Below are 23,607 nucleotides of genomic sequence, written 5' to 3'. Positions count from 1 at the left end.
TGTATGGATACAGCATGTGATCCTTCCTGTTGCTTCTTGTGCTGTGAAGGTGTTCTGTAACATGTCGTTTCTATTCAGTAACACCAATGCAAAAATATGGAGAGGAGCATGAAAGGAAAGCCATAGTTTCTTCCTGTTTAGATTATAGTCAGGGAAAGAGAAGGACAGATAGGAGACAAAGATTTATGCCGCAGAGTATATTACGCATCTCTTGTAAACCTGCAGCCTGATTCTGTGCTCTGTAGGGTATTGATATAATCTGCAGCTGCAAATCAATTGCAAATATTGATATAATCTGGAGCTGCAAATCTGTGATCAGTCATGTAAAGCTGGCTATTTATGGTAGTTATACAAACCACAATGGCATAAAGCCTCCAAAAACTATGAGTTAATTCTGTCTTTTACTGGTAGTATTAACTGAATATATCAGGACGTAAATGTGGAACATTAAATGTGCCACAAAGATGGCTAATTTCAAGGTTCTGAAAGGTCTGTAGGCCAGTTGTCTCAGAACTATAGCACTTTACAAAGCTCTTTCTGAGAGATACTGATTTCTGAAATTTATAGCACAGCTGTGTGAAGATTAATGTCTAGATTTACTCAAAATTGCAGTTAAAATTGAGAAGCAGAGTCTTGTGGAAATGGAAATCTCTACCCTCTTATCAAACAGCAATCAACCTTAGCTTTTATTTGTGTCGTTGTCTGGTGTTCTTAAAGGCAGAAGGTAAGGTGGTAAATTACTAGAAAAAAAAAAAAAACAAACAACAAACCAGTTAATTTTTTAGTAACTATTGAATTTTAACAGTGTACTGTTCACCATGGTCTTTTCTCACCCTTCTTTCTTCAGAATATTCTTGTGGTGAAACAAGTATCCAAAGGAGGATAGTCTGTACTCATACTAACTTGTAGATGCAATCAGGATGCTGGCTATGCCAGATATTTTAGTATATGGTCTCTTATAAAGCAAGCATGGGGTTTTTTTTCTTTGAAATGTTTTCTTCTCCTTTTCTAACCCTGCTCCCATCTCAGATGTGGATCCATGGAAAGTACAACTATGATATTTTTCTAAGGTAATATATTTGACTTTCCCCAGCTGCCATACAACCATAAGGTTGGGAAAGACCTTTGGGATCATCAAGTCCAATTGTCCAAACCTGAACCACTGTGTTTACCTCTAAGCTGTGTCCCCAAATGCCACATCCACCTGTCTTTTGAGCATTTCCAGGGATGGTGATTCCACTGCTTCCCTAGTCGGTCTGTTCCAGGGCCTAGCCACACTTCCAGTGAGCTAAGTTTTCCTCATACTCAATCTAAGCCTTCTCTGGCAAAAGAACCAGCCACTTCCCCTTGTCCTATTGCTTTTTACCTGGAAGAAGAGACCAGCCCTCACCTCACTACAAACTCATCTCAAGCAGCTGTGGAGAGCGATAGAGGCACTGCTGAGACTCCTTTTCTTCAGGCTAAATGACCCCAGACCCCATGTTAACATGCATTATCTCTTCACCCAGAGGGACCACTTCTGAGAAGGCAGTTCCTCTCTTTAGTAACCTCTCTGCTAAATATGTCAATTAAAAAAAATAAATCAGTGCATTCTCAGTTTGTGTTTGTATCGCAAGAAAGGACTAACCAGTTCTCCTTCATCATTGTGAAGGAATTTCTATGCATGTGTGCTGAGGGTGTGTCCTAAAAGCTTTCAACATTACTCAAGTATGTAATAAACTAATTAAACCCAGGTTTCAGGACTTGAGTGATACATAGCAGCATGTCACAGTCACATAGCTAAAACAGTGAATAAACTCAAGCAACTCCAATTAACTGCCATGTGGTGACCTGTCTAGAGTGGGAATAGAGTTAAGTCTCTGATATATGTGAATCATTTAGGTTCCTCTTTGCACAGCTTGGGATGAGGTGAATCTGTTGTTATCTCAGAGTAGCTCTTCCCCTTTACAAGTCGTGGAGTGTGAGGATGCTTAGTGTCATCTACATGCCTGGCTTTTAGAAGGTTGAAGATAAGTGAAGTGAATCTCAGCTGTAGTGGCTGTAGCTCAGGGATGGTATATCTTTAGAAATAACTGCTCAGCTGGGAGCTGAACAAAAGGTGAAACATGGATCTCACCTTGTGTAAATTTTTAGGCAGCAGTGAGGTAGTATGGGCTATTTTAAGACATCTCAAGCATTATCTTATTTTTTTAGGACAGGAACTCATGTCCATAGGAAACTGAAATTAATCTGTTGTCATTTCAAATGTCCAGTCAAGTAACTTTCAGATAGAACAACTTTTGTTTGCTGTCATCCAGCCTAGATTTATATTTTAAGTTGTGACTCTGAGTAGCCTAATTCTCTTGGTTAATTCTGCCAGGAACACATTGCATGGCATACTACTTCAGGATTGCCTCTTGTGTGGCAGCCTCTGTTTTTCGTACCTTTAGAATTCCAGTTATTCACTCAAGCAACCCCTCAATTCTGTGTGGGCATACAATTTAAAAAAGAGTGTTCTTGGAGCTCTTTTATATAGAGCCTTTGTTTTAACTTCATATCTACCAGTTGCTTCTAAAATTATTTTTTTTTGTCACAGCCTGTTGGTGGTCAACAGAGAGAGGAAGAAGTAATGTCAGATTGCTTGGATGCCACCTTTTGTGAAAAACAAACTGGTGAGGGACATTCCTATTCAGTGGAGCCAGCAGCATGTGCAGAAACAGCCCAAACAGCATCAAGGTAAGTGAGACCTCCTCAGGAAACTACAGAGATTGTTTCCTCTCATTACCAAATACTAGAAGAAATGGCAGGAATGGCTCACAGTGGCAGTATAAAAAGAAACAAAGCCAACCATTTTGAGAAATTTATGCATAATAATTCTTAAATTATTTTCAATATGTTAATGGAATAGATACGATGCATGTGGAGTACTCATTTGTCATTTGAATGACTGTAAATTATCAAAGAGAAAGATTTTTACCCTTTATTTAAAGACCTGAGAGTTAGTTTCTCTCCTAGTTTACTCCTTATTCAGTACTACCTAAGTTAGCCTGCTATTACAGAGTTCCTTTTGAAATAAAATGTACTCATATTCTTAGCTCTACTGTAAATATTGATTTATATAGAGATTATTTTTGTTGATTCTAAGCAAATCTCTTGTCAGTAAAATTCAGAAATCTCCTTCTGAAGACAAGCAGGATCTAGAAACCATCATATGGCAAGAAATAATTCTGAACGAGTATGCAGAAGCTAATCAGAGGAGAAGAAGCAAGAGAATTGACAACAAACGGAGTAAGATACTCTATGTTTTTATCATACAGATTATTATTTGAACAACTATAATGAATCAAATATAATTCACAATTTTTCCAATATACTGTGGCATGGTTTTCTTTTAAAAATATGGTATAAATATTCATTTTAATAATTAAAGTTATCGATAATTTCCCTTCTTTTGTAAACCCTTATATCAGCAAACTTACAGATAACTTGTTTGCATAAGAATCATGAGATGTTTTTCAGAAAGCCATTTTTATTAGTATTTTATATGAAAAAACATGGTGTGTACTGAAAAGGAGAAGATAATTGTTTTTATGCAGAGTGAAAAGGTAGATCCTGAGCTACAGTTGTTTATCCTTCTGCCATGTAGTGTTCTGTGTGCAAAATCATAGTCAGAGCAGTGCCCTTCTCCAAAATTGACCTATACAAAACAGTTTATTCTGTTTCAAATGCCTGCTGTTGTTACCCTGTCTACAGGATTATAGGCCCTTTACTACCACAGAGCACTCTTATGAAGTATTTTTATTTGTAATATTCTTTGTTGGAGCGACAGATTGCTATTTTTCATCCTTTGAAAGTATGTGCAGAGAAGTTCTTGACCTTGCAGAGGAATTTTGTGGGAGAATAAAGAATTTCCTCACTTAAGTGTTCATTCCAGCACCTTTATGATTACGTCTTATCTGTTGGGGTTTTTTTTTTGGTGGTTTTGTTTGTTTGTTTGTTTGTTTGTTTTTGGTTGGTATTGGGGTTTTTTTTGTTTGTTTGAGTCCACTCAGATAGGGTTTTTCCATTTACTTACAATCATTTAAACATCTTACAAAGTTTGTAAGTATTTGAGTTTCAACAGCTGTGTTACAGATCTTAATAAACATGAAGAAGTCCACCTCCAGTTAACAGGATTTAATTCTCTTTTGCAGGACTTTAATTATTCACAGTGGAAGCACCATTTTGATGAGATTTAAAGTTGAATGACTAACTGCTCATCTGTTTCAAATCAACTTGCTATTTTCCACTCAATAAAAAAGTTACTGATTCTTTAGCATGGTTTCTACAGAAGGAGTTGTACTGTCTTTAGAGGTAGCTTCATGGTAAAGCAATGTAGCAAGGTTACCTCCCTTTCACATCAGAATTTTTAAGAGCCCATGAGTCATCTTTGTTTGGTAATTCGCTCTAAAAACTGCCCCATAATAAGTTTTGGTTTGGGTCTGCATGTGTCGCTTGTTTTGCACAAGGTCAGGCGCATGGAAAGCTGTAGGGAAGGGAAGTGGAAATAATGGGAAATAGATCCCTTCAAGGAAGATTTTAATGAGGTAAAGTGTAACATAAAACTGCACATAATTCTGTTTATGTCTGTGCAGTTTAATCCTTCCTGAAGTGCTTGGCTGGTTTAGACCAGCTTTCGCTGGTGACTGCTTGTCTTAAATGATTGACGTTTTACAAGGCTGGACAGCAGAGAGGGACTGTGTTCTCAGCTGAGGGAAACCCCTATCTGTTAGATTCTAAAAATTACTCAGAGTCAAGAATTTCAGAATGTTTGGAATTAGTCCAAACTCACAGAGTATCACAGTGCACAAAACATCAGGCTGTGTGAGTTACAGCTCTAGAAGAACTATGGGTTTTAAGGTCTATTTCTGGTGATGCCAAATTGATTATTGCCTTTTTTGCTTTTATGTAGTCTCTATATTCTTTACACATATATATGTAGCTCTGTAGCCCATTATTGTATTTGTAGTAGTCCCATTACTTTTCCCTACCTTTTCCTACCGTGATAGGCAGAAAGACAAAACACATTCCAAAGGCTCCAGGCTGGGGTCTAATGCCCCTATCCTATCTTGGTTCTTCCTGGGAACCAAGGTTGAAACCAACTCTTTGAGACACTTTTTCATAAACAAAGTTTAGTTCCTGTCTGAGGTGGGAAGATTCAGAAAAGGGTTGAACTGGAGGGGAATTACCTCATCATTTATGTCTCCAATTGAGGATTTTTGTCAGTTACGTTAATTTGATAAACTTACAAAACTGTATTCATCCCATGTGGAGATGTGCATTTTCCATATCTGCCCCTGGAGGCTTCTAATAAAGACCAGCCTTTATATTATCTCCCATACTAATACTGCCTTGAAAGTTTGTTTTTTTCATTTCTAGGTTCTTTAGGCACACATGCTACAGCTTGTGAAGAGGAGCAATGTATAAAAACTCCTAGGAGTTTTTATAAGTAGATGAATTAGTGGCCTAGGCCTGCCCTATGTTTATCTTCAAACAATTCTCCTGGTCTTTCTTCCCTTCTTTCTTCCCTCCTTGTTTTTCATCAGAGGCAGCAGCCAGGATGCTCTTCCCTACAGTTTTAAGGGATGTTGGAATGGCAGTGCTGGTGAAGTGCAGAGCAGCTCATCTGAGTATTGCAAATAATTTAAGCCAAGCTGAAAAATGTTGTGACTGCATAATGGGAGATAGTGTTTGTTTTGTTAAAAACTAAACTAAACATTAAAAGCAGTCTCTCTTAAATTTTACTTTTTTACATTTAGACCTCATATTCACCTTTCAGTCATTGCAGAAATGACTGAGCTGGTTGTGAAGCAATGAGAAAAGATAACCTGAGGAAGCTAATCTCAATCCTAGTGTAAATACTTGCTCACAAAGCAGAGGTTTTGAAAGATAGATTAATAAAGAAGAATGGTGGATAAATTTTACTTTTAAGGAAAGTTAATTTATTGAATAACTTACTAGTTATTGAAATGGCCACCTTATTATGATTTGAATGCAGAATAGTGATTTTATTATTCATTGGGAAGCAATGCACCTTGCAAAAATGTCATTAGAAAGGAAAAAGTCTGAAGTTCAGACACTTCTACATACTCTTATTTCTGTGTGTTTAATTTCAGTTGGAGTTTTGTTACGAAATTCACTATGACATCTTTTATTAAATGGCCTTATTATTCAATTGGTGATTTTTTTTTGACATTTTCTTTTTTTACTAGATTGATTGAACATTTGTTTTTTTCTGGAAGCTTATTTACCAGCTGTGATATGGAGTGAAGCCAAGATAAGAGAGAAAAGATACTTCTCTGTTCAACAGATCTCTCACATTATTTTTCAGGACGAGAAGCCTTTGGTAGGAATTCTGTAAATCCAACTTGCCCCCTTTCACTTTCAAAAATCCACAGGAGGAATATGTATGGTGAGAACTTACTACATAGAGCTGTTACTCACCAAGACATAAATCTTGTACGTAGGATAATAAAAGCCGGTGGAAATGTAAATGCTCAGGATTATGCTGGTAAGTTGCAATTGTACTAAAATATTATTTTCAGTACAAGTACCTGTCTATAACTGATAAAAGTGTATATTATGAGTTTGTGAAGTGTAAAAGACTGTGAACTTGTAACTGGTCAACTGATTATTAATTTTTTATTGGTTTAACTTGGTGCTTGTTCATGGGAAAACATGTAGATCTAGTGATAAAAGCATACAAGAAAAGAAAATTTTGAGGGAGAAGTTAAGCACTTGAAAAAGTTACAAAGTGATGCAATTAGGTTTACTAGGTTTATTAGGTGCCTTAGTTCAATGATTCCATGCATGCTTGTCACAAAACAGTCATTAAATACAGTTGATTAAATAATCACCTTCATAGGTCTTAAAGTTGGGGGTATTTTTTTGTCCATTTCAGGGGCCAACTTGAGACGTCAAGATACAATTTTCCTGTTAAATTTTTCAGGAACTTTGGTTTCACCCTTTACATCTTGAGTGAAGTTGAGCACGGCTTTGAATTTTTAAAGTTGTGATTACTTGGTGTTTTCCATTTTTTCTTTGTCTTGGGCAGGAAAAAATCTTGACAAAGAGCAGCCATGTGTTAATGTTATGATGCAAGCAATTTGCCTTATCCAGCTTTTTTGAATGTTACTCCGTGTCAAAGACTTCACTACACCTTAATTATTACTTGGTTGTTTCAAATATAAGACTGTTCCTAATCTGCACTTCCCAGTCTCATCCATTAGTCTCTGAAAAAATTCTGTAACAGAAAAAGAAAATTGTTTCAGACAGCTGTCTCTTCTGCTAGAAAACTTCATTCTTACGGTCTTTCCATATTGTGCTAGCAGCTAGGATTTCACAACTGTCCTGTGGTAAAGAAAAAAAACACATTCTGCAGTTACAGGCTATTGCATAATGCAGGCAGGTAATGGACCAGAATTGAGGTTGAAATTCTCTGTGTTCCGGAATATATTGAGAGATATATTGGGTCAGCAGCAAATCTCAGACTTCTACAGCAGAGGCCTTTGAGCTAACGGAGTGACTTGTAGTATGTACTAACATGTGCTGGAGACAGGGGAGAAAATATTTTCTTGGTGGGGTTCAAAGCCCTGTGTTGACAGCTGAGAAGTGCTGATAGTGTGGGTTCAGCTGCAGCCACAGTAGGTAAGTGTACTAAAGTGCAGTGGTTCTAGATTATGGGGTTGCAGCCACTTCCTTTTTCTGCCTTTGTGTATTTTGCTAGGCCACTATTTTTTCATCCCCCAGATTCTCGCTGCTGATTCTTTTGGTGCAAAAGTAGCAGAGCTGCACAAAATATCTTTTAGTTGTACTCCTTGAAGAGATAAGAGGTTTACCTGGCCCTGCTTCTTTTGCTTCTTTTGTTTTCAGTGAGGCAGGTGTAATCAGAAAGACTTAACAGACTTGTGTCATTTTGGCACACACTTTCATCTTGGTTTCTTTGGGTCATTGTTCTGAATATTATATTCTGCCTCTGTGTCTGTTCTCCTTCTTTAAAGCTTCCCCCCAGTGCTTATCCATATCTTAGCCTAGTATTTTTTCCTATGCTATGGTACTCTGCTTCAGTACCTTACTGAGTTTTTGGGATCTTGTGTTATTTGTTTTGTTTTGGGTTTTTTTTCTCCTTTTATTTCCTGGACATCAGCATGTAGGATATGGCCAGCATATTAAAGATACTGTCTTGTGCTCTAATTTGAGTCTTGATTCACAGTGTCCTGAGGGATCTGAGAAGCAATTACACTGAAACTTGTGTTTCTTCTTGATTTGGAGCATGCACAGTGTCCTTGCAGACTCATGTTGCTAATCTCTAGTGATAATTAATTGAATGTGTGGCAATTTCAGTTTTTCCAGGTCTTATTATTAGATCAGGTAAAGGATACTTTTTACTGAGGGAGAAATTAGTACATTCCCCTAAAAGCAAATTTTTATTATCTCTTTGATAGATTTCATAACAAACCTGGTTACTAGGAATATACAATATTCAGGGTTGGGTTGTGTGTAAAAGAGCCTTGAGAGTTTCTCTCTAGTGAAATTAAGATAATTTTGCTTAATGGGACTGAAACAATCTTACTAAGTTTTATTAATATACATATTTAGTATGTGAATTAGGCCTTGACAAACTTCTAGTAATAGAAAATTGTTGAAGATTGACTATCCATCAAAGCGATCTTGTGGAGGGCATGTTGGTTTCAGAGCTGGAAGTCAGGATGTGGAAAATCCTCTGTGTGTTTTCCTTATGTCTCTCACCGTGCATGTTTAAGGACCTGATGCATGGTTATGCTAAATCCAGTTGAAAGACTTACATTCCATATTTTTGCTAGACAGCTCCTTCATAGGGTAGAATTCATGTGATATCTTGGGTTTTTTCCATATACTTGGGCATGAATATGGAATTTTACTAGGGATTTTTCATTTATTTGAACACTTGAACAATTCTTGGATGGTCTTACAAACATTTTTGTTTGGTATTAAATAATTAATGTCTTTATTTTGTCACTTGTTTCTTACTTACCCTCTTCAGCATAGTCATGTAAATAAAAGAGTGCAGTGAAAAATTACCTTGTCCTTAAAATGGCATATATGTTTTATTCCAGGAGAAGTTACTAAAATATGGGATGAATAATTTTTATTCTCTCCTTTCATAACAGAACTATCAAATCTAAAACTTAATGTTGTTACAGCAGCATCTACTTCCTCAGTAGGTGCAAATTTTACCAAAAGCATGAGATCTGCCAACCCTTGTGACATTCTCATAAACATTTCTTCATACATCTTACTGGAACGCATTAGTTTTTACCATTTCAAGAGACTCTGTGAAGTCATCATCAGAAAGACAACCTAAAAGTGACATGATTTTCTAGAATTTTTTTCAGCCGAATGTGATGTGCGTGTTTTTTTTTTGTAGGCTTGACTGCGCTACATATAGCAAGTGTGGAAGGCTTTTATGGCATAGCAAATCTGCTTTTGAAAGCAGGAGCTGACGTTAATGCTATGCAAAAGGAACAAATAACACCCTTGCAAGATGCAGTTAAGGAAGGCCATTATGAGGTATATCTGAATTGAACAAAGAGTGTGATTTAGGAATAGAAGTTATTATTGTTGAGTCCAGAAGGTCACATGTTTTTGTACAGGTCATATGTTTTTGTACAATCTTTTTAGATTATAGGTAAATTCAGAAGCGTTCAAGTCCTCTCTGCCTGGTTTCTATTCAAAGCACTCCATGCTTAGCAAGATTTGTCCAAAAGGAGAAAATTTTTCTAACTATTTCAGACAATGGTTGTACTACTGAGGAGTAGATTGCTACTGTTTAATACTACTTCATTCACAATTTTGTAATCACCCTGCAGAGTAACTTCTGATTTGAGCAGTATTCTGGACTATTAATGACTTTTTTTTTCATGATTTAGGAGTCATGGATATATGGCAGGTCATCACAATCATGCACACCCATGTGTTAACACAGAATATGGAGGATCATGAAGACAGCCTTATATTTTTTAGGGTCTTAAACTGAACACTAACTGAATAGTCAGTTTGATTTAATGGTAAAATGTCTTGCCAAATGCAATGTTTTCATAAGCCTGTGTCTGAATTGCAGATTCTCTTTCAGTCTGGTAATGGTCACCTCCACCTGTCTGTGCATGTTTCTAGGGTGGACCAAGTTTGTGTAGGAGTTCTGTGTGTCCCTTTTATTTGCTGACAGTTTTTTTCTATAAACCTGCATATATGCTGCCTAATTCTTACTGATTTCCAGATTTTAAAGGGTTTTTTGGGGTATGGCTAAAAGTTGTTCCTGAACATTTGGTCTTTTTCACAACTGCGATGAGACTTACTTTGTTTCTCCTGGAAAAGTCTCCCTGGAGCAAAGAGGAAAGGTGGATTTCTGGTAAATAATTTTTTCTGAGACTTGAGAGCCCCAAGAATAAATTGCAGCTTGTGCATCACAGGCTGTTCCAGGTTCGTGAAATATTTCTGAGTTTTGTGACAGTACCTAAGATACCCATGGTTGTGGATGAAGGACTATGCATCTGTGCAAATAATACTTAGGGGCCAGAAACTTGGGTGATACTGGAAGAACACGTATCTCAACTAGATCACTTGAGGCACACCAAAATCATTCAGCTCAGAGCTGAGTAAAAGTTATGTAAGCTGGTATATGCAGAAGAAATGGTACTACATGGTGCTGCTGTATTTACTCATTGCTCTGTTTACTCAGTAGCAGTAAAATTGTCTTACTGTACTGTTCTGTCACATTCTATTTTGTTGTTTTTTGACTAGCAACAAAGGAGTGATAGTGATTCAGTAATATGACTTTCAGTAACATGGTATTTGTAACTGTGTTTTTCAAAGCTATCTTCTCTGTGTGAGGTTGTTACTGTGGATTGGAAACACAACTTTTGACTACTTTATCATTTTCTATACTTGCGATATGCAAAATCAATTTATTTCAGAAAAAATGGTAAGCATAGAGAAGATTTTCTAGTGGTCAAGTTAAAGGGGAGAGCACCCATATGGTGATGCTTTCAATGATCCCGTTTATGGAAGAAATGTTCTCAGTGTTACTGGTTGAAAAAAATCTAAAGACTTGGGACAATTATGAAACTGAAAAAGGCTTTTGTTGTCAGCTGAACCCTTTTTATTTTCCTCTCTTGTTAGGAGAATGTATGAGTTAGGAAAACATCATTAACAATTTTCTCATTAGCAATCTGGTTAGAAGTAAAAAGGGACTTGAACACGCAGGTGAAGGATATGAGTCAAGTTTAGTCTGAAATGATAACCAATGCTGGAGAAATAAATATAGAGGTACGAGTAAAATCACACTAATGCTGGAATAAGATTGCAGTTACCCATAGAAATGAAATAATCAGGCTGTAAATTTCCCATGTCTTAAAAAAGTGCTTTGCAAAGGTTGATGGAACATTTTGCTAGTGGTAATTTCTTGAGTAACAATAGATTCAGGCTTTATATTTGTACAAAAATCATAACGTTGTTAGCAAGACCATCTGAATGTGTTTTGTTTGAGCAGATGTATGTTGTACATCAGAAATAGCTGTCAAAACTTCCCTTGCAGTCACGGGAGTCACAATAGACACATCTAGAGCACAGTTTATTTTCTCCTAAAGTAGATATCCTAGATGGGTAAGCTGACTTGAACCCTAAAATCACCCTGTTATTTTCTGCCAATTAAGAGCTATGGGAGGATAAATCCTACCCTGTATTTTGAGAGACCTTGTTTTAATGGATTCAGGTTAATAACTGGAACAATTTATGAAAATAATAGAACTATAGGATAATAATGCATCTAGGGGAATGCTTGGTGTGTATGAAGTAAAATAAAGAGAGATTTGATTTTAGTTGCTCGTATTGTCAAGTATAAAAGAGAGAAGCCTGTATAAGGATTCTGAAAAATACTACCAGAAAAGAAATTATCTGAAAAACTTATTTTTCTAGATGGCAAACTTACTACTTTGGTATGGAGCTGATCCCTTATTAAAAAATCAGATGGGAAGGTGTGCTTTAGAAGAAGCTTCTGACCCATCTATGATGAAACTTCTTAGAAGTTATGTGGCAAAATCCAGAAGATACTCAGTAGCAGGTAGGAAAGAATTACTCTGACATAGCATCACTGCTAAATGGAGAAATTTAGAATATCTGTTGAATTATATTTCCTTAATTACTGCTAGTACCTGTGTGGCCTTCATTGTCTGATGCCTTGAGTTAACAGTGAGCACTCCTTACCCTCCACAGTTGCTGTACATTGACAAAGTGTAAATGTCCAGCTCTTTCTTGGGCTGGAGTTACCTTTAAATTTGAAACAAGGATGTGGAACACAATAGTTATCTATCTAAATGGAAGATGCAGCATTGCTTGACTTGCTGATGGATGAGAGATGGTTTAGAGATACAATTTCATTTTAAAGTGGCATGAAGTCTGAATTTTGAAGGATCCATAAGAGAAAAAAATGGGAAGCTACTATTAGATCTAGAACTTAAGGGTTGCCAAGCCTTAATTGCTGATAGGGCTGGGTACAGGAAAATATTACTGTAGGTAACAGCTAGTGAGTTTGTAAGGAAAAAGTTAGATTAGAGCTAGTGATTGGCTAAGGAGGGAGTTGGGTCTTGTACATTCTTGGGAACTTGTGCAATTGTGAAGAACGTTTGGAGGCGGCTGTTTGATCAGAAGCAGGTACAAGATAAGCCTTGATTACAGCTAGGATTAAGACCACGGATATCCATGGGCCAGTGTGAGCTGTAATATGTGTAAGTCAGAAGGAGTCCCAGTCCCTCAGACTATTATCCATTACTGCTTTTCCACATGGGTGGCAATAAAGATGTAACATGTAGTCCAGGGATACTCAAGAGACTTCAGGCAATTTTTTCCCCTCTTCTTTCAGTTGTGAGTAGGGACATTGGAAGAAGCAGAAAAACCCTGTATATTAATGCATGACTCTGTAGCTAATGTCCCTGCCACAATTCTGGGTTTTTCAGTAAAGGGACAGTCTGGATATTCCCAGGCCTTCTGGTATCAGATGGCATTCACCTTTCTTAGAGAAGGAAGAAGGTCTTCGCTCATAAGTTAGCAGGGCTCATTGATAGAGCTCAAAACCAGACTTGAAGGGAGGCTGAGATAATATCAGGTTTGCCCATGAAAAGCTGTCCGGTGACATGAAGATTAGATAGATGGGGTGCTATGAGGGCTCTCTGCCTGCTGATCTGAAATTCTTTGTGTCTCCTAAAGCACACTTGAAGTCTTATAGAAAGGAGCCAGGGGTTATGCTAAGTTTCAAAAATAATTGCTCAACACACTAACCATCAAGAAAATTTGAAACATAATTTGAACAAGCTGCTATTTGCAACAAAGATTAGACCCCAAAATTTGATAAATATTTTATATCTTGATATGTTTTAGAATCCAGTAAGACCTTTATGGGCTTGATAATTTTCCTTGAAAGCTAAATATTTTAAGTAATGTTATGTGCAGTACTGTAGACATAAGATGGTATATATGTAAAGTAAATTGCGATTTCTTCAAGTTCTGGTTTCTTTCTATCTTTTGTTTTCATTTCAGGTGGAGATGATTCAAAGAACATGTTAAATACTCAGTGTGCAGAAGGTATAAACCAGGTATATCTTTACAAAGAAATCTGATTTGATCATAAATTGTTAGGAGTTTGCTGACAGTCTTGAGTAAACTAAAGCAAATGAGTGTTTCTGAAGTATGTTTCAATTCCAGCACACAATGTACTAGGTATGTCCACCAGGGACTGAGAGCAATAGTTAATGTTAGGCTCATCCTTACCAGTACCTGGGGTAAGGTGCAGCCTCATGAGGATGTAAAACGGAGGCAGGTGTCTCATGTGGTTCTTGCTGTTTTTGCAAGTTCTGCAGAGCTAATTACAGGAAGTGTGGTACATCAGTGCCTGTTTGTGCTTGAAGAAACCTTACTGAAACTGCCATTTTTTGCCTGGCTTGTAGCCATAGGATAATTATGTCATGCCTCTGTGTAGAGTAAGTTTTGGGTTTTGAGAGGGAAGGGTTGGGAATACACTGTCTTGCATAGGGGCTGTGCCATTATGCTGTGAGGTCTCAGCAGGATGAGGGAGCTGGTGCCTCATGTGAAGACAAGACACTGATCAGTCACTTGGGTTGGTGTTTGCATATAGTGCAACAGCTTTTAGCATTAAGAGCTGCATTTTCTCTCTGTGTTTTCTTCCTTTCAACAATGATAACAGATAATATCTGAAATGTAGGATGTAGTGAGCATAGATACATCTTTTGGAGCTTTTGAAGTTTTATGTGGTGATGATAGCTGTCCTTGTTACTCACAGCTGTGCAGTCCATGCATCCTTTGAAATGTGTAGCAGCATCCATGGTGTATAGTCTTAGATTATGCTTTAAAACATTAAATGATTGATAAAGATGGTGCTGTAAGCATTTTAATATGTAAACCTATTACTGTAGATTTGTAGCTGGTAATTTCAGTAGTTGTGTCAGATGTTGCAGTGTGTGTTCTGGTTCTGTCTCCAGATATAAAGTAATCAGAAGGATAATGCTAGATAGTCACTGGCCTTTGGACCAGATGTGTTTTGAGATTACAATGAGTTAATTCTTTGAGGTTTTGATGTTTCATTTATCCTTCCTTATAATTTCCTGGAATAATTGCAGACAGGCTTGTCAGAAATGTGGAACTAGAGCTCTGGTTTATGACCACAAAAGCAAGGCAGTTTTAAAGGCAGATCATTAATTCATACTCATTCAATTTTCAAAAATAAATATGAGTTTAAAGCACTTCAGTTATATTTATTGTTGTATTTTGCCCATGAATTTTTACATTATTATACACATGTTTCTTAGTTCCTCAATTTCTTGGTACTTCAAAAAAGCAGCACAGAGGAAATCAGTTAATTTCATAGCAGCACAGTTTTCTTTTAGTATATAATAAAGGAATTTATCAGAAAATGAAGTTAATTATGTGGCCTGTTTTGGAGGTAGAATCAAATGCAAGTGTACTTCAACATGATAATACTGGAGCATCAAAGGAAATTTTGCTTAACATGAACAAAGCAGAAAAACAAATTTGGTGAAAAACACAGTAATAAAGCTCTTAGGAACTTTTCCCTGAAAGCAGAAAAATTAAAAAATTAAACAACAAGATCAGAAAAGGTTTTTCTTATCGCAGAGGCTACAACAAAGAGTAAAACTGTTCAGAAATATTATCTCATGTCATATGGACCTCAAATATAGTTCCCCTTACAATCCAAGGAGCTTTACAGGAAGCATATTTTCCTCATGGAAATATTTTATTTGGATGGACCAAATAAAATGGGCCAGACTGTTGCTGTGTCTGTTCATAATTGTCACATCCCACTTAATGTTGTAGGGAAACTGAGCTGTGGTATTCATTGCAACAGGAATGTAATTCAGCAGTGGTACAGTGAAAATTCATTTGCAGAGTAGAAGGGCAGCACTTGTGGTGGAAGCTCAGCAACTTCTTTGTAAAAGGGAGGAGATCACCAATTTGTGTTGTCTCACATTGATGGATTCTGGAGACGAAGTGTGTGCACAACATTCTCAGACTGTTTGGTGGAAAATCCAAGCTCTACAGAGACAGGGCAACTGAGAGGAGTTTTAAAAGATTGATTTCCATTATCAGTCTTGTAGAAGGGGGAGATAAGAGATGTAAGACTCTTTGCCATTCTGTCAGAAGCTAAGCTATTTCCTGGTTACAATACCTTATAAATGCTTTTTAGCATATTGGCTTTTGCCACACAATGCTGCTAATACTTCTAACACCAATCATCTATTATTTTACCCCACATATTCTTGCTACAATGCATCTTTCACAGTTCTAATTCTCCAAAATGTCTGGTCTTTTTGCAGGGCCATCATTTGAAACTTGTTTCTAATTCAGTCTCTCTCAACAACGTCATCTCTATTCCATGGCCTTTCTAAGTCAGCACACCTTATCTCAGAGTTTGCATACAGATATGAAAGACTGTGTGAGCTCTCAGTCCGGTTTTGAGAATCCTTTACAAATCCATTTCTCACAACTGTCTAAGAGCACTTGATTCTTAGTCAATACTGATTTGCTTTGACTTCCTCTCACAATGTATCTGTTTTAAAGTTACAGCAGGATGTGACAGGTATCAGTGCAGTCTTGTACAGAGTAACAGCAGTAGTTTAAGTGACAGGAGTCTGAATACTGATATGAGAACACCTTCAGAATGATTTTTTGCAAAACTTGACAAATCAAGTAATCTGATGTTAATGGAAATAAAACTAATGGATCAGCCTTGAGTTTAAAACTCTCTTTGCTTTTGTTTTAATAGATTTCCTTACAGACAGAGAAGTCAGAACCAGCATGTGCAAATCCTCGGAAGACAAGCCAAAAAGCAAAGGCAGCCTCATATTCCAGTGCCAGCAATAAGAAGCTTTCATCTAATCAATCACAATTGAGTCAAGCATCAGAACAGCAAACGTCTAAGAAGTCAGGTGAAAAGTTAATACTTTATAAACCAGTGGAGTTTTTTTTCCAAATGTACATGAGGAAGGCTTTTTGAAATGTATGAGGGAAAGTTTGACGAGAGATATATATAGCATGTTGAGCAAATACTCTAGTGGATACCTAAATAGCTCCAGAAATATCTGCGCTCCATTTTACAGAATGCACATTTTATTTATGTTATATTCATCAGTCTTTCATCATTATGGTTGAGAGGATGCAGGATCATAAGTGAGAACTTCAAGCTTATCCTTACTTAAGTATGTTACATAAACAGCAGCTTAAAATAACATCTGATTGGTCTTTAGTTAACTGTTTTACGTGTCACAGATCAAAGGACAGGGCTCTATATATTTGGAACACAAAGATCAATTTATATTTTATAGAATATGATAATATATAGAATACAGCCTCATCAGGCACAAATCAGCATAGACTCTTATTGTACTGATACCTTTGGGTTAGCTGTAGTGTAGATACAAACTTACTTTCATGAGAATAAGGATCTAGCATCCTCCAGTAGTTGTATTCTCTTCTGCCTGCACATGCAGTTTTTTGTTTAGCATTTTCATCCCATATCTAAGATTTTCATTTATCTTGTAGCCTTAGGATCACAATAGAGGCCTGCTCCAACTCATCTTAACCCCTAAATATTTTCACTTACAGATTTTTTTGATAAAGCTGGCACTCATTGTGTGTACTTTGGTTCTTTCTGGAACCAGAGAACCATGGTACTGAAGACTTGCTAAAACCAGAACCTGTAGTTCTGATAGGATCCCTCCCCTCTGAAAACCTTTTTCGCTTCCTATTTGTGCTGTTATGATTTTAAAAGGCTTTGTTTCCATCATGTGTCTTATATTTTGGTCTTTTCTGGGATAGCATGTCCCAGGCTACTTTTTTCCTTGTAAGAGATTCTTCAGGTAATATTTCATTTGATAAAATTAATTATTCCCTTCATACCAGGAGAGTCTTGCCTTTTCAGAGGTGGTGCAACCAAAGTATAGCCCTTCATACAGTTGAAGGTTGTAATGAATTTGGAGTCCAGGACAATGGCATTCAGATTGCTGTAGAAATAAAGTGAAAAATGGGATGATGTTTTCTGACTTGCAAGGTTTTTGGATTTTTTGCCCTCCTACACTTTTTTGTCATTAACTGGCCTTTTTATCCCATCCGATTGCTTCTATGTCCCACTGATCTTGCTTATATATTATTCTATTATTGAATAAAAATATTTTCTTCACAAGTGACACAGTGTCACTTTCCTCTACAGTCAGTTACTTACTAGGCTCCCAACATTTCCATTCTGCTTAAACAGAAGGAAGGTATTGCTTGGAAGGCTTGCTTCTTCAAACAGCTTGCTTCTTTTCTTATAGTTCAACCTGTGGAAATAATTGCTCATAGACCCATGTGGAGGTATTGAAGGACAGTGTCCTTGAAGTTGTTGAGGTATGTCAGCCTAATCCAACCTGATTGCTAGTTATGGTAATCTCTTCATTTTATCTTTGTACTGTGCTGACTGGACTTTGTATTTGCCAAGATCGGGATCTTTGCTTCTCATGACCCACCTGGCAATGCATTCCACAGAGGACCAGTATTTTGCAATTCACAAACCAATGTCCCATCATGTTTTTGCAAATGTTTCCTAACAGCCGTGAAGCAAACTGTTGTGCGTGACAATTTAACTGGAAAACTTTGCAATTATTTCTGTTCACTTGCAGCCAATATTGCTAAGGTTCATTAGCTTAATGGGCTGTTGTGTGCCCTTTTTTTTCTTCAACGTCTCTGAAAAATCCCTAGGACATTCTCCCATGAATCAAAAGGGAAGAAAAGGAAGAATCAGAAAGTGGATGATTGCTTTGGGAGTTCAAAAGCTTTTAGACTAAAGACAATACATTATCTTATGGTAAAGTAGGTCTTAGATTGGATGAGTATTTTAATAATGTGATGCCTTTTTGTACTGTAGAATCTCAAGTTTTCATTTAAAAAAGGAGCTCTTGAGTTTTTCTTGTTGCCAGTACAGTGTAGGCCAAGCAGTGTCAGTGCAAAGGGGATTGCCTGAATGCTTTCTCACAGGTCTGAACAGCCTCCAGTAAGCTAATTTAAAACCAAGATGTGTATATCTCACTGTATGTCTGTCTCTACTATCACTTCATTCTGTCTTTCGTGTTCTTCCAAATAGTCTTGTATAACAAGCTCCATAGTTTACTTTGAATAAAACATTGAAAAAAACAATTTTCTACAAGGCAGGAGGTGCCTGAAGAAAGGCAGGTGTCAAGTACAGAAGATGTTTGACACTAATAGATAATGCTGACTGAAAATATTTTAGAAAAGAGCTTGTTTGATGAGATGGGGAAGATGCAGCAACTAATTGTACATAGAAATAAAAGGAAAAAAAACTCCATGGATACGAGTTGGAGAACACTTATTGAAAACCTTAAGCTTCTGTGTTCTTCGAATAAATTACATATTTTCAAGAAATCAGAGAAAGAATACAGTAAACTCTTAAAAAATGTCTGGGCAGTATGATATTGTAATAAAAGGAATAGGAGTTTAAAAAATTTAGCACAGATGATAGAGCTTTGGAGGATTTATGTATCCTGTCTCTTTAGTACCAGTTTGAAGAGGGGGTTGTCCTTACTCTATACATATAATAAGTGCTTTGTTAATCTCTTTTTTCTGTAGTGTATCTTAGAATTTGGTAGATCTGTTACATGAAGCTTCAGAATTAGAACCTCTGTGATGACCACATGACATCATTAAAGTAAATGTTGTTTGCTTTGTGAACCAATGAGGAATAAATCAAGTTTATTTACAGTTATGGGTCCAGTTGTGCACAGGTTTAAATGATAGATTATCTATGCCACTAAACATTACTCAAAGACTTATAACCTTGTAATCTACAGAAGGTTTTCACATCATAGCTGTAAAAAAAAACTTGTGTGTATGTGTATATATATGTATATATACACACACATACATACATATACATATCTATATATAAATCACACACCTATCTTTTTCCTGGTACAGAATTAGGAACTGATAAGGAGTGGTGCAATAAAAAGTCTCCACTTTTATAGTTTTTTACATATCTTTATGTGTGGAGTTTATATATTTAGCAGCCTGGTAACTTGAAAGCAGTCCATGGAGAAACCTAACATATTCTCTCCCTCTATACAGTGTAAAATTTCAACCTTGTTACCTTTCTTATGTGTTCCTAATTTGTTGTACCCTTGTTGAATCATCTAGCTTTTAACTGGAAATTTGTAAGCCTAGCATCTGCTTGTCATCTGACCTGTTGCACAAGACCTACCACAGTACCTTTTAACTTTTTGCTATAGTCAGTTAATGTTTTTGAATAATTATTAATTTTGAATAATAATAATTGAATTTTTTTTTGAAAAATTGTTGCTTTATTTTGAATAAAGCAACAATATTACACACATTTACAGTAATTCAAATGAATTATGAAGTTTCATTTTCTGTTTATACTTAAGCATTCTCTGTGAAAAAAAATCTAATGAACATCCAATATCTGTTTAGAATCTACCAGGGAAGCAGCTGTAATTGTACATGGTACCTGTAAGGCAAGAGCTGGGAGAAAGACGAAAATTAGGAGAAATGGAAAAGGGGAAACTCAGCTGCATATTGCTGCTAAGAGAGGAGATGTGTCTTTGGTGAAAACTCTAATATCATCTGGAATTTCTGTCAATGAACAGGACTATGCAGGTTTAAAAATTACTCCCTTATAAGCTTGTTTTATACTACAATTTTACATAATCTATAGTATAGACATGTTTATATCATTTGCATCATTTTAATAAAATTCCAGATTATTGGCTTAAAATTTTGAGAAGGAAAGGAAGTCATTAAACAAGTGCAAGCACACTGAATGAATACATAGCTTTCATGTTAGTATGGAGGTAATGCAGACTTTTCTCAGAAGGGTCTTTTTACTCTGCTGAAGAGCAGGTTTTCAGAGATGTGTACAGAAGTGAACTTGAAAGTTTGGTGGAGCTTATGTGCATCAGTATATGCATGTGTGAAGCACATTCAGACAGGTCTTATTTCCTTATGAAATAAGAACAAAAGCCAGATGACAACATTATGTTTTCCTTTTTCTTACCTAAATATATATCATGTTTCTATTTTCATAGTCTCATAATGGATACTATTCTATACTATCAAGTCTGGCAGACTTGATATTATAAAATGCTACTGGTATTAAAAATCAGATTATTAAAATTGTTCTCCTCAGCTCTTGGAGTTTTTCCGCTTCAGTGTTTTGTTTCTTCTATTATTTTTCTACTGCAGTAGAAAAGAAAGCAATGTTTTTCTGCTTAATATTGGATGAGTTTTTCTTTGAAGTAAACTGAATTGCACACAAAATCATTTACCTTAGCCTTTCCTGATGATTATTTGTGTAAGATTTGTCTTAAATGCAGCAAAATGTGGAGTTACTAATTAGTGACCTTTGTGGATCTTGCCAGATCAAATGCATACTGTGTTATCTTGCTTTTATTAGGTTGGACAGCAATTCATGAAGCCTCTAATGGAGGATTTTCTGATGTGATCTTAGAATTACTGAAAGCAGGTGCTGATGTTAACAGCAGAAGTCTCTGTGGTGTTTTACCAATACACGATGCTGTTTCTGGCAATTATTTGGAGGTATGCTTTTCTTTTACATAAGATTTCCTAACACCAATTTCCAGCAGAGGGTCAGCAAAGCAAAATCCCCATTTCATTAAAGTTACAAACACAATTTTAGTGTAGGTTTGCATTTAGAAAATAAACCAGTATTCTTTAAAGTGATAAAAATTAGAGAAAAATATTCTTCAATAGTGACAGTTGAAATTGTACAGTTAGTTGGCTTCTTTAATACAACAGACAAGTCATAAAAACTCAGAAACTCCCTGTGGTTCTGTGTCAGGTTTGAGCTTCTTAAAAACAGTTTTAAAGTTGAACATTCTCAATTTATTGATAGTTCAGTGCTGCTGCAGATGGGAGTGATGCACCTCTCACTCAAGAGAGAAGAAATAATACGCTTTAGTGATATTAGACAGTGAGGTAACAAAGTTCACTGATAAATGGGACAGTTGTCTAACACAATTGTACTGTTTACTGCATAGAGAACAGGGCCCCAACTGTAAGGAGGGACTTGCTGTTGAGTCATGATGTTCAGAAAGGACCCCCTTGCTTTCTAAGATCTAGCCTTCTCAGATGGCTAGATCCAGACTTCATTCCAGACTCAGTCAGCAGTTTATGTCTAAAGGACTGTATATTCACATTCAATCCTTTCTATCACTTAGCTACGATTTCAAAGTTTAGCATCAATTACGGAGAATCTGTTGTGAAGGGAATTTCTGTGCCTCAAGGAGTAATGCTGAGGTGTGTCCCTACTCAAAGGGAGATCCTGTTGCACAGCCCATTATCTACGTGAGAGAGCTCAAGGGGCTCTGGGCTGTGCACTATTTATGAAGTAAGGTGGTTGACTTATGGTCATATTTGCATACCAATAAGATGCCTGGGTCACTGTTGACAGTGCCCTTTGTCCCCCCCAAAGTCTGGAGTAGGCTGGATGTATCTATCACCACTGGCCCTGGTGGTTGTGGCTTGAGCAGGAGAGTGGAGTAACACATAATGGCCCCTGTCATCAATTGGATATTTTTCCACTAGCTTAGCTTGCCCTGAGCTCTGTGCTACCAAACTTCAAACATTTCTTGAGATGGGGTAACCACAACTTCTGTGGGCATTCTGTTTCAGTGTCTCACTACCTTCATTGTAAAAAAAATTATTTTTGTAAAGAAAAGATTCTGGGCTTGTTGTTTAAGAATAAACAATTTTTTATTAAGTGGTCCCTTCCAACCCACACCATTCTGTGGTTCTGTAAAACAGACTGTTTCAGTTGGAATGGACCTGCAGTGATCATCTAGTCCAGCTGCCTGATCCCTTCAGAACCAGCCAGAAGTTAAATCATATTAACATTGTCCAAATGTTCCTTAAATGTTGACAGTCTAGGGACATTCACCACCTCTCTAGCAAACTCCTCTAGCACAGCTTAGATCCATTCCCACTCATCTGTTGCTGGATCCCAGGGGGAGAAGACTGGTATCTCCCTCCCCACTTCCATGCTCAGGAAACTGTAGAGAGCAGTGAGGTCACTGAGTCTCCTTTTGTCCAAACTAGACAAGCCCAAAGTCCTTAGTAGCTCCTCACAGAACATGTCTCTCAGCACTATGACCAGCTTTGTTGCCCTCTGGACACATTCGAGGACCTTCACATTCTTCTTAACTTGTGGTGCCCAGCACTGCACAGAAATAAATGAAATGTTCTTTTGACAGAGTGAGTTCTGGGGAACTGAAGTGTAAAGGTGATGCCAAATTGGCTCAAACATACTTCTTCTATTTCTGTCAGGACAATTCGTGTTTCATCACATTTATCTTTTTCTGTGAGCAAGGGTAAAACAAAGGGGATGATTTCACAGGCTTGGAGTCAAACTATCAGTAGGGTTCTTGCAAAGTTTTAAGTGTATTATTCAGTATTTTGGGGGAAAACCAACAGAGAACATCCTTAACTTTGAGTCAGCATTCTTGTTCTGATACATTTTCCTATTTAAGTGCACTCTGAGTGTAAGAAATAAGAAGAAATGCTAAAGCTGAGAAGTCATATGTATGAAATTTCTTCCACCATCCGAGGTCTGACCTCATCAGTACTTTCATACGATCTGAATTTAGGGGGTAGATGATTCCACTGAAGCCACTAATCTGATTTCCACATTTTGAGATTAAGCAAACTTGCGAGTCTTTTGGAATTTGGAAAAAAAAATTATCAGTCCTTGAAATCGAAACCAATGTTAAAGAAGGAAGTGCACTTCTGTTCTGCACTTTGGTCTTAATGCCATTGACCAGCTCCTTCTAATTTAGCTACATGGTGTTCTGTAATTGATCTGTATAACTATAAAATCATAAAAGGTAGTACTGTGAAAATTATGTGTTTTGTGAAAATTTGTGCATTATTTGTGAATTTTAGTGGAAAAATGTAAGAAATGTAAGATAGAAATCTGTGTTGATAATAGCCAGTTATTTG

At 36.8% G+C, this 23,607-nt stretch overlaps 1 protein-coding gene across 2 annotated transcripts in view; it reads left to right on the top strand.

Moving 5' to 3' along the window:
• Positions 1 to 23,607, top strand: part of ANKRD31 (ankyrin repeat domain 31) — a 64,560-nt gene that overhangs the window by 12,986 nt on the left and 27,967 nt on the right. For both annotated transcript variants that reach the window (XM_038124991.1, XM_038124992.1), the window contains exons 8-15: positions 2,576 to 2,715; positions 3,140 to 3,267; positions 6,350 to 6,529; positions 9,425 to 9,567; positions 11,971 to 12,115; positions 13,588 to 13,643; positions 16,349 to 16,511; positions 21,047 to 21,189. In XM_038124991.1, coding sequence (XP_037980919.1) covers positions 2,576 to 2,715; positions 3,140 to 3,267; positions 6,350 to 6,529; positions 9,425 to 9,567; positions 11,971 to 12,115; positions 13,588 to 13,643; positions 16,349 to 16,511; positions 21,047 to 21,189 — 1,098 coding nt within the window. The remainder of the gene's footprint in view (positions 1 to 2,575; positions 2,716 to 3,139; positions 3,268 to 6,349; positions 6,530 to 9,424; positions 9,568 to 11,970; positions 12,116 to 13,587; positions 13,644 to 16,348; positions 16,512 to 21,046; positions 21,190 to 23,607) is intronic.

Source organism: Motacilla alba, chromosome Z, assembly GCF_015832195.1.
Source record: "Motacilla alba alba isolate MOTALB_02 chromosome Z, Motacilla_alba_V1.0_pri, whole genome shotgun sequence".
Classification (NCBI taxonomy): domain Eukaryota; kingdom Metazoa; phylum Chordata; class Aves; order Passeriformes; family Motacillidae; genus Motacilla; species Motacilla alba.
The sequence above is the reverse complement of the archived record's forward strand: the minus strand, read 5'-3'. Positions and strand labels throughout refer to the sequence as shown.